Below are 10,795 nucleotides of genomic sequence, written 5' to 3'. Positions count from 1 at the left end.
ATCTTAAAGATCTCACAGAGGATTGTGATGACGAAATTACCCATTGGTCGCACTCAAAATCCGTTGCTTTTACCATCTTGTTGCCGTGGGTATCAGTGGCGAAATCTCTAGGTGAATTGGGCCGCCTAGAGTGTTGGGTGGCTAAACAAGCCAATTTTACCTCAGCTGCTTTATACAACCTCCTCACAGACAAGGAAATTACAAGGAAGGCGACACTCCAAAACAGGGCGGCAATAGATTTTCTATTGCTGCTCCACCACCACCATTGTGAGGAGTTTGAGGGCCTCTGCTGCATGAACCTGTCCTCCCGAGCCGAGGACGCCAGACAATCGGTGAAGAACCTTCAAAGTCTGCTGCACAAAGTCCAGCAAGAAACATCTGACTGGCTGGGGGACATCTTCAAGGGTTGGGGCCTTAGCGGGTGGGCCAGCTCTGTATTAGAATCAGTTAGTAAAGCCGTTTTGAGTTTGATCATATTTCTGATTTTAATTGCTGTGATCCGCGAACTGGTCAAAAGACTGATAACAAAGGCGACGACGCCAAGCGTGAACCATGCCAGCGTCCCACTAGATGAGCCTGTCGAGTTGGAGGACGTCTCCTCGGAGGCAAGAGAAGCCGTAGATGAGGAGGGGGCAATTGCGCCGCCCCCTGACCATCTATGGGCGGACGGACTCCAACTGGAAGAAGGCGAAGCTTGGCCAGACCAGCCGCGGGTCCTCGAGCTTTAAGTTTTATGTAGATGTCTCTGTTCTTTTTCTTTTATTTGGTAAAAAACGGGGAGATGTTGTAGTGTGTTATTAAGTTTTTGTATTACTCCCCCATTTTATGTATTGTTTCCCCCTGTTCAATATAAGATGGTTCTGCCCTCCCCCAGTTTCCCGCCATAGCCCTACTGTCCATTAAGTTGCTATGGTAACCCCTGCCCTTGGACTGTGTCACTCAACTAAGTTATATAATTCCTCCTCCCATTTATGCCCTTATTTGTGGATTTTCTCTCCTCCCTGGGCCCAGTCAATCACCCCTCACTCCTCCCAACTTTCCAGAATCTTCTACTCTCTGGGGGTTGTGGTTGGCTGTGGTCCCGGGGCCCCTCCTTTACTTTGTATTTATTGGTTCCCCCTTTATGTCAATTATGTCAAGTTCATCCCCCTATCCTCCGTGATTGGTTCGATGTAAACCCCTCCTTGATACACCCACTCCCTTTATAACCTTGTTACACCCCTATCTCTGGGTCTCTCCCTGGGGATCTCCCTTCGGTTCCACCTCTGTTCCTGCTCCTTGGTTGCCATCTCGGATGCTTCATTAAACCGAAGTTTTACCCCACCGAGAGTCCAGCTCCTTATTTCACAGCTGCACAGGCGGTGAGTCCGGTCCGTAGTGCGAGCGCAGCCCGTGGCCCTCGGACGCCAGGGGGCTCGCACTGGATTGCAGCAGGGTGTCGGCCTGCCCACTGCTAGCCGGACGTTGACCATCATTGGCCAAATACACCCCAGCCGCACTTAGCAAAATTTCATTATTAGTAGAGCACAGAATTTATTACAAGAATAACATAGGATTTCTATTAATAGAACTACACACAGAAAGGGTTGGGTTGGAAGGGACCAGAGTCAGTCATCTGGTCCAAGCTCCCTGCTCAAGAGGGTCATCGCAGAGCACACAGCACAGGATTGTGTCCAGCAGCTCTTGAGTATCCCCAGGGAGGGAGACTCCACACCCTCTCTGGGCAATCTGTTCCAGTGCTCAGTCCCTGCACAATAAAGTTCTTCCTCATGTTCAGGTGGAACTTCCTGTGCATCCGTATCTGCCCACTGCCTCTTGTTCTACTGCTTGGCACCACTAGGAAGAGCTTGGATCCATTGTCTTGACTCCCTCCTTTTAGATACTTATAGACATGTATGGTGTCTCATGTATGGTGTCCTCTCAGTTGTCTCTTGTCAAATCAGTGTAGTGCAATCTCTAAGCAGTAAAAAGTAGTAAAATATACAATTTTTAAATACAATTTCATGTATGATTTCTGTTCACATGGACCCTCTGCAGATGGGGTTGGATTACAGTATACTGTTTATAGTATCAATATAACAATCATAATCTGGACTCAAAAATAATATAAAAGAACATGAGTCACTCCCTCAATCCTCAGAGGAAGCAGATGAAGGCAGAGGTGTCCCTGGCCATTGGGATGTCCCAGGTCTCACTGTCCAGTGACAGCTCTGGTCCCTGTTCTTCCTCAGGACCTGTCAAAGGTGATAGAGAGACAGCGCTGGGGCTGCAAGCAGGAAGGGCTGTGGGGCTGCAGGCAGGGCTGGGGGGGCTGCAGGCAGGGCTGGAGGCTGCAGGCAGGGCTGGGGGGGCTGCAGGCAGGGCTGGAGGCTGCAGGCAGGGCTGGGGGGCTGCAGGCAGGCAGGGCTGTGGGGCTGCAGGCAGGGCTGTGGGGCTGCAGGCAGGGCTGTGGGGGCTGCAGGCAGGCAGGGTTGGGAGGGCTGCAGGCAGGGCTGTGGGGCTGCAGGCAGGGCTGTGGGGGCTGCAGGCAGGGTTGGGAGGGCTGCAGGCAGGGCTGTGGGGGCTGCAGGCAGGCAGGGCTGTGGGGCTGCAGGCAGGGCTGTGGGGCTGCAGGCAGGGCTGTGGGGGCTGCAGGCAGGGCTGTGGGGCTGCAGGCAGGCAGGGCTGCAGGCAGGGCTGTGGGGGCTGCAGGCAGACGTTGCTCTGGGAGCTGCAGCTTGTCAGTGCTGCAACAGGGTCATGAACAGCACTGGGATGGCCGGGTGTCAGGATATGCAGGAGGGCAAGGAACGGAGTTCGGCCTGGTGCCGAGGAACCTTGAGGCCAGTGGAACGGGAAAAAGAAATCTGTTTGGTTTGCCTTCTTGGCGCACAGTACTTTCAGGGCCTGATAATGGGGGGAAAGCGCAGAACACAGCACCAAAGAATGTCTGCTTGCCATGCGAACCCCGTTATCAGTGGTCAGGAGTGGGTGGTGCCGGTCACTCTCCAGCCCACCACCATCGCGGTACCGACCGGAACCGCTCCGACACCGGTACCGAGGCTCCGCTCCCACGGTACCGACCGGAACCGCTCCGACACCGGTACCGAGGCTCCGCTCCCACCCCTCTCCCCGTGCGCGAACAATCTCGACCGGCGCTGGGCGGCTCCGCCGCGACGGCGCCGCCCCGCTGCCCGGCCCTCTCCACTGCGCGGGGCAGGGGGGGAAGGTGGCGCTCCCGCCCGCTCCGGTGGTGCCGCCCGGACTGGCGGCTCGGCGCATGCGCGGCGCGGGGCTGCGCAGTCACGGCGCCCGCCGCCATGGCCGACCCGCGCCTCAGGCAGATCAAGATTAAGACTGGCGTCGTGAGGCGGTGAGTGGCGGCCGGGGCACGGCCCTGCACGGCCGGGCCGAGGGACTGCAGCGGGGCTCCGTGCGAGGCCGGCCGCACCGGGCGCGGGCCCGCGGTGCTGTACGGGGCTGGCGGGCTGTGCCGGAGAGCGGCCCTGGTGCGGGCTTCCATCCCTCGCGTACCGCCGTCGGGAACAGGCCGCGCTTTTCTGGGTCTCGGTTAAATGCTGTTTCGTTCCCTTTCCTTAGAGTCTTTGGGAGTCGAGGGTAGTCACCTAAGCCCCCTCGGTGTGCAAGGCAGTCTCGCCTCATACCTTGCCTCAGGTATGAAGCCTCAGATATTTGGCATTTTGTTTTATTTTTTTACCAAAGCTGCTGTTGAATATTTCTGGTTCAGAAGTTGCAGAACCAGTGGCATCAGAGAAGCAATTATATTGGAAAAGGCCACTGAGATCATCGAGTCCGGCCTATGGCCGAGCATCACCACCTTGTTAACTAGACCGTAGTACTCCATTCTTTCCTAAAACACCACGAGGGATGGGGACTCCACCATCTCCCTGGGCATTCCTGGTAGATTCTTCAGCAGAGCCTTGATCTTCCCTGGTTTCAACGGAGTCGTAGTTTTTAAGAGAAGTGTATCTGTCCGGATCGCTCTTGCTATAAACACTGGTCACGCTGGAGTTTATTAAGGCTACAAAGACTGCTGTCTCAGGCAGAGACAAGAATTAGCATGTGTGCTGGGTGAGGATGTTATATAGTGCAATTTTATATCATCAGCTTTGTGTTATGACTTTGCAAATTCCTGTCAGTAAGATATTTTCTTATACTTGATTCACTTTGAAAGGTCAGACTTGAAGACTAGAAAAGTTATCACTGTTGGTGTTGGGTAAGGCACTTCAGAATCTCTGAGTGTAGGAGCAAACCACACAACTAGGCATTTCAGAGCTAATACAAAGAAAGGATGAAAACGTTTGGGTAAACAATACAAATGCAGTCAGCATGATCCAGATTTGCTTTTGGAGAACGTCCATGTGAATAAGCAAGTAAACTTGAGTGTTTTGTGTAGTAGCAACAGGCATATCTACAGTTACTCTGCAGCAGCTGGCATTCTCTAAGTAAAGGTAGCTTTAAAAAAAAAGGGGAGAAGAAGAATGTTATCTTAACTCCCTGTGGGGACATGATACAGCAACAGCTCCCCGGTCTGTGACAGCTGCGTACAGATACAAGAGGTATGGCTCTGTCACACCCCACCCTTCCTTCTCTAACCAGAAGCCTAGTTATGCATTCTGCTGCAGTGGGTATACCTGTGACTTGTGTCAGCTTGGGAACATTAACGTTTTCCTCTTATTTTGAACTAGAACAACTCCGTAGGCATTTTTTCCTGGTGTATGAGAAGAATTGCACAGAGGCTTAGTAAGCATTTTATACAGTGACTGATTTAGCGCTTCAGTTAATTTTAATTAGGTTTTTTTTTTCTGTTTTCTGGTTAGAAAATCACATGGAATCTAGCATATAATAATGATTTCTAACCATGTTCAGTGCTCAGGCTTTAAGAATATATCAAAAAAGGTAGGGGTTGAGAACTAACAGGATATAGAGAGCTTTTTAGACATTTCGTTTGACTTGTGCTAATCATCTGTTGTAACTTTTTTTTTTTCCATTAGTTACCTAACACGTCACTTTTTTTCCATGCTAAGAATGAAGCTTCTGTTCTGCTTTGGTATTTTTTTAGCTGCAAGTCATAAATTCTTTGTGTACTCCTCTCGAGGGACTGTGTTTTAGGTTGTAGGTAATTTACTTGCTTGCACATTTCTTATATTGCTGTGTATCAGTGAAAGAAATTTAAACTAGAAATACGGAGATCTTTTGCTTTTGGCAAATCTGATAGCCAGGCTCTTGGTAATTTTATACTTTCAATAGTTTGTAATTCAAAAGAAGTAGATTTGATGAGCAAGAGTAGTTACGTTTTCTGTATTTGTGGCTTATGTCATAGCAAGCAATCCTTTTTGTTAATTCTCTTCAAAAAATAGTTTTGCTCTCAATAAATCCAAGCAACTACCTGCTGGATAGTGAGAGAATTGATTAGAGAAAAAAACCCTTCTAAAATACCTTATTTGCATTTCAGATTGGAAATAATTTTGAAAACCCTCACAAACAAATTAAGTCCAGTTGCCTGAAAATAGCACTGACATTTGCCCATAGTTTCCATCTGATTAAGTGGAAGTGACACGAGTAGATTAGAATGAGACTAAGACAATTCACATTGCAATTGTGTTAGTTTAACTTTAACAATCTTTTAACATGCTTGTTTAAATGTGGCTGACATACCATAATTACAAATCTACAAGCCCTGATTATAGAATTTTACATGATGAACCTATGGGGAAAGTGTATTGATTTTTTGTGAAGCAGTTCCTTCTTTTTTTTTTTTTTTTTTTTTAATTTACCATTCTAAAACTGGTATCTTCACAAAATTGTTCATTTGCCTGCTGCACTGGTGTTGATACTATTTTTTCTCTTTGTGAAATAGCATCATACTGCAAAGCAGTCTACACTGATTCTCCCCCTTGCTCCAAGCACAGGAAATTCTACAAGTTACACAAAACTGTTGGTCTGATTTTAAATATAAATGTGAACAATTCTCTTAAACTGAATTATTTTACTCGCGAGTTCAGGATGTATTTTGTGTAAGAGAAGTATGAACAACGCAAGGACTCCTTTTCGCTCCTTGTTCACTGTATTGCTAATTCAAGGACAAAACTGATTTGTGTTCTTGGTTTCTCAAGAAATTTGCTTTTTGTAGTGTAAGTCAGAAATCTTCTCCATCTTCTGTCCACCATATATGAAGAATGGCTGCTTTCTTGCATGTTGCCCATTAGCCATAGATCCTCACTGTGACTCATAGAACCAATGTATTGATGAGAAACTCAGGTCTCTCTTCTTTGTTCTTTTTATAATTAGAAGATTGTCTGCAACAACCGTTTGTTAGCTCAATTAATGGGAAGGGCTAGGATATCTCGTTTGGGTACTGAGGAATGATCTGCAGGGCTGCTCAACTCCACTGAGTCAGCATGATAAAGCGATTTAATGTGTGTATGCTACACGTCTGAGAGCTCAGAGATTCAAGAGTGAATATACAGAATGTGTGTTGGATACAAGCTGATTCCCCAAGCCCTTTTCAGAGTGCAGAGTGTGCATCTGCACAATTGCCTAGGGTTGTCAGCAGCTCAGTCCTGAAGTTTTAAATTTGGGTTCAGTGTTAGCCAAGTGTGGTAATTGTGGTTCAGAGCTACTTAAATATGTCTTAAGTACCTTTTGTACTGCTCCTGACATCAGGATCAGATACATAAAGTCTTGAGTTGGCCCTGCGTTTGAAGACTGCTTAAATTCTTTGAGACTTACTAACATAGTCTCTTTCCCACATAAAACCCCCTACTTTATGTGGTTTGAGAAAAGAGCGCACCTGCACGTAGATGTTGTCTGAGGTAACGTCTGTGACATACATAGTTACCCACATGGATAATTAGTTGGAAGGTCTAGAAACAAACCTTGCGGATTTTTTGACGGGTTTCTTATTTCTATAATTCTTTTCAATACAAGTTTTAACTTCACAGCAACAAACCGTACCATTATATTCTGCCCCCTAAGCAAAACTGTCTTATGCATGTCGATGCTGACCATAATAATCTATTAATGTTATCGTTTTAGCTGGCAAATTAAAACATGCTCAAGCAGGTTTACAGCCATAAGTGTTGTTAATGATACAATATTACCTAGGAAAGCTTTTTTTCCTTTTTTAAAATTTTCATTTGGGTGAGAATATGTGCAAACCTGTGGCTTTTAACCTTCAGTTAAAAGTTTGGAGGTACAGTAGTTCCAGTTGCTTGGTAGTACCAGTTTGGTGGCTTTATGCATATTGTAGTGCTTTTGTTTTTCTTCATGGCGAGCCACATGCTCACCTATGTAGATAAAACAGTTATAAAGAATTATTTTCTGTTGAATTAGAATGTGGATCCATGGGAAATCTAAAAAAGTGGTATTAAATTTATGGTAGTGCTTTTTATGCAGGAGGTGAATTTCAGCTATGCTAACAACCATAATCCATCCTGACTTGATTTTAAGTATTATTGAATTATATATATCTTATAGGTGGAAATCTCATTCAAGACCAGAGCATTCCATGTTTTTTCTTTTAACTCTAGTAAATCTTTCTGATGCATTGTGAAGTGCCTGCACACATAATATGACTGCAATTCTAATTTTTCTCATTATTGTAGCACTTACAGTTACTCCCAGCTGGGAGGGGCCTACAGGGAAGGAAGTAGTTTCTGTGGTTTTTTTCACCAAAACAACATCATCTTGTCTGAAGATGATGCCTGGATTATAAAGTGAAGATCTTTGGCAACCCAAATTGTTACCACATCAGAGGCTTCACTTCTTGTTCTAATCTAAAACCGAAGCTCTTGTGCTTCTTAGCATTTACAACTTTCTGTAGAGGCAAGAACAAGTGAAGCCCTGAAGATTCAGAGAGACTTGTAGTAACATAGATGATACAAAACTTTTTTACTTTACCTTGAAATAATTTTCTGACTTAGAAAATCATGTATCGGATTTTCATCTTTTTTACAGTAGTGATCCTTGAGAGAATCCAAGCTTGCAAAGTTATCCTGAAATGTTATGATAAATCTAACCGTTCTATAAGCTGTTAGATGCAGAGGGGGCTGAAAATTATGCATATATACTCATGTATTGTTACATCTTGAGTCTTAAAAGAGAAGTTTTAGCTTTGGTGATGGTTTTGTCACTAGAAGAAGAAAATAAGCTCATAAACTTGATATCCTATCTAAATGAGAAAGTAGGCTCTCATGGCTAAGAAAATATGGCAGTTTGCATAACTGGGTCAAGTATTTCTTCATCCTTCCTTGGCTTTTTCTCTTGGGCCCTTTAATCTGTAAAGTTTGTATTCTTATGTAGCCTTGGTGAACCCAAGAGTGTGTGTAAGTAAAATTTTTAAAATAACAGGTTCAGATTAGGGACCTGATACTTTAAACTCTGCAGGTAGTGATTAGCATATTGCTGGTGTTACTGCAGTTGCTGGATTACTTGCCCTATAATTGTGCATAGTGTTAATATATTATACTAAAAGAAAAATTACTATTATTAATAGTAATACTAATATTTATATAAAAAGTTTATTATACTGGAAGTAAAAAAAGCTGTGCCTTGTAAAGCTACACTGTTATGGACTTCTGAGTTTGAGCTAAGTTAGCATAGATATCTCATTATCTAGTCACTACTGTCACTCTGTGCTCATAGGCTGAATCCATGGCATATTAGCATGTACAGTGGTTAATGGTAACATCAGTTCTGAAGAAATGCTTGCCCTAGTGAATAGGACATAGTGAATTGCTCAATAGCGAAACTGAGCAATTTCCCCTCATCTTCTTCAGAGGTCTGCTTGCTCAGTCCAGCCAGGAAAATGTTTCTTGTGTTGATTTTTCTAATACTGGAAAGAAGTCTGTATTTGGTGGCTTAAGCACACAGGTGCCTTTCTACCTTATGTAGAATCTGAATTGTCAGCAGCTACTGGATGTTGGGGGAACATTAGGAGTAGCAGCATGTGCTTGCTCTGTCCTTGTACCATTTTACCACTTTTATTCTAGGCATCCATTAGTATTTCCTGTCTGTGACTGTGGAAGAAGGTAGTATTTTTGTCTTATGTACAGAGGATCCTAAGTTCATTATACATGCAGAAAACTCTCATTGTACATAATTTTTTCATCTGTCAAATTTCAGATAAACTGCCCTTCTTATGATCAGAGAGGTGGATTTGCTTGCTACTGCTAATGATGACGACAGGAGATGACAGTGTTGATATATATGGATTGGAGTGAGAATGTAGGTGCCTTTGTGAAGTGAGAAACAAGGTCAATTTGGGGCTCTTTCTGCAGCAGCTGGAAGTTAGAGCAGCACTTGCAACTCTGCACCCTAAGCAGACTGGAGGTGAAGTCCCTTGAGAAATCAAAGTGATTCTAAGTTTGGAGATCTCATTTCCTTCTCTGGTTTCTGATGCTAGTCAAGCCTTTTGCTGAGCTCACTCAGTTTGCTTAGCACAGGAGAAAAACTCTTATGTGGTTGTTTATTTGGGCTTTGGTTTGTTAGGGGTTTGTTTGTTTTGCTTTTGTTGTTTTTGGTTTTGTGGTGTTTTTTTTTTTGAGGGGTGATTGTTGTTTTGTTTGTTGGGTTTTTTTTGTTTTGTTCATTGTACTAATTTCCTGCAGTTTTGGTATGGAGAGATCATTTGAACATTATTGCTGGCGGAGATGTTTGCTAGAGCCTGGGCAGAAGACCTCTGTTCACCAGTGGTCAGCTTTTTTACTATCTCGAACTATCTGGTGTTATTTTGCTCTTCAGGTTGGGGAGCTGAGGTGGGGGAGACAGAATGACTAAAGGAAAATGGATAAGGAAGTAAATCATAATGATATGGAAAGGAATTTTTTTCTCCTTCTACCTTAAGATTCTGTCAAGCCCTTTGGGCTCTTCTGGGTTTAGTCTCCAGCTTTAAAATTATAAAATGATTACTTACAGAGAAAACAGAAATGGTGAAGTTATTAAGTTAAGTGTTAAGTGATATGAAAGTCAAATGTGTAAAGAATTTTAACGGGCAGCAGCCATAGCTAGGAGCTGACCTCTTATCTGTAAAAACATTTATGGTTTAGTTGTTCAGTGATAAAAAGTTCTTAACTTGATTTCTAGAGGCAGGTATGCCACCAGAAATGTCCCTTTATTTGTTTCTTTATATTCTTTCCCTAGTAGATAACTACTCACAGACAATAGAGACAAGGTGTAGAGTAACTGGATCTTATGTTTCTACTTTTTCATTGTGAAAGACTGGGAGATTATAGTAAAATATTTTTATTCTGTTTGGGTTATTTTAATCTGTTGTTTCTAGGGGTATAGACCTCTTTTCCATGGTCCATGAAAAATAACCTAAGGAAATTCGCAAGCTTGAGGTCAGTAGATTTAATTCAGGCATGTGGGAGCCTTCACTTCAGTTGAACATTTATGTATATCTGAAAAGAGCTAATATGAATGGAGACTTGAAGAATGAGCTAATACTTACTGTATGCAGTTGTTTGTCAGTTTTTACTTCTTTAACATTTGGTGTTATAAAGGAGAAGGACTTGAGGATTTCTGGGTCATAGATGTATTTTTAAGGGGGGAAAACGAAAATTTAGTCACTAGTTGGTACCATAATTATTTGCCATGTGCCTCAAATCAAGAGTTTTCATACACTTTGTGATAGTTTGTAGAACTGCCAGTGCTTGCTAGAAAGCATTGTATGTGTAGACTGCAATAAAATATATCTAAAAATGAAGCTTCTTTACAGATTTTTTTTTTAATATCTGACCCGGCTGCAAAATATTTTATACCACTATTTTAATTGTGACTCTTTGTTCTAGTA

The 10,795-nt window shown here is 43.6% G+C and overlaps 1 protein-coding gene across 1 annotated transcript in view; it reads left to right on the top strand.

Moving 5' to 3' along the window:
• The first annotated feature begins 3,252 nt into the window (after window positions 1-3,252).
• Window positions 3,253-10,795, top strand: part of TBCA (tubulin folding cofactor A) — a 25,975-nt gene continuing 18,432 nt past the window's right edge. Inside the window, exon 1 of the mRNA XM_054285212.1 lies at window positions 3,253-3,352. Coding sequence (XP_054141187.1) covers window positions 3,300-3,352 — 53 coding nt within the window. The 5' untranslated portion in view covers window positions 3,253-3,299. The remainder of the gene's footprint in view (window positions 3,353-10,795) is intronic.

The sequence above is a fragment of the Melozone crissalis genome, unplaced genomic scaffold, assembly GCF_028551555.1.
Source record: "Melozone crissalis strain CALT ecotype California unplaced genomic scaffold, PUWL_Pcris_2 ptg000005l_1, whole genome shotgun sequence".
In the NCBI taxonomy this organism is placed as follows: Eukaryota; Metazoa; Chordata; class Aves; order Passeriformes; family Passerellidae; genus Melozone; species Melozone crissalis.
This window is presented reverse-complemented; position numbering and strand designations above follow the sequence as displayed.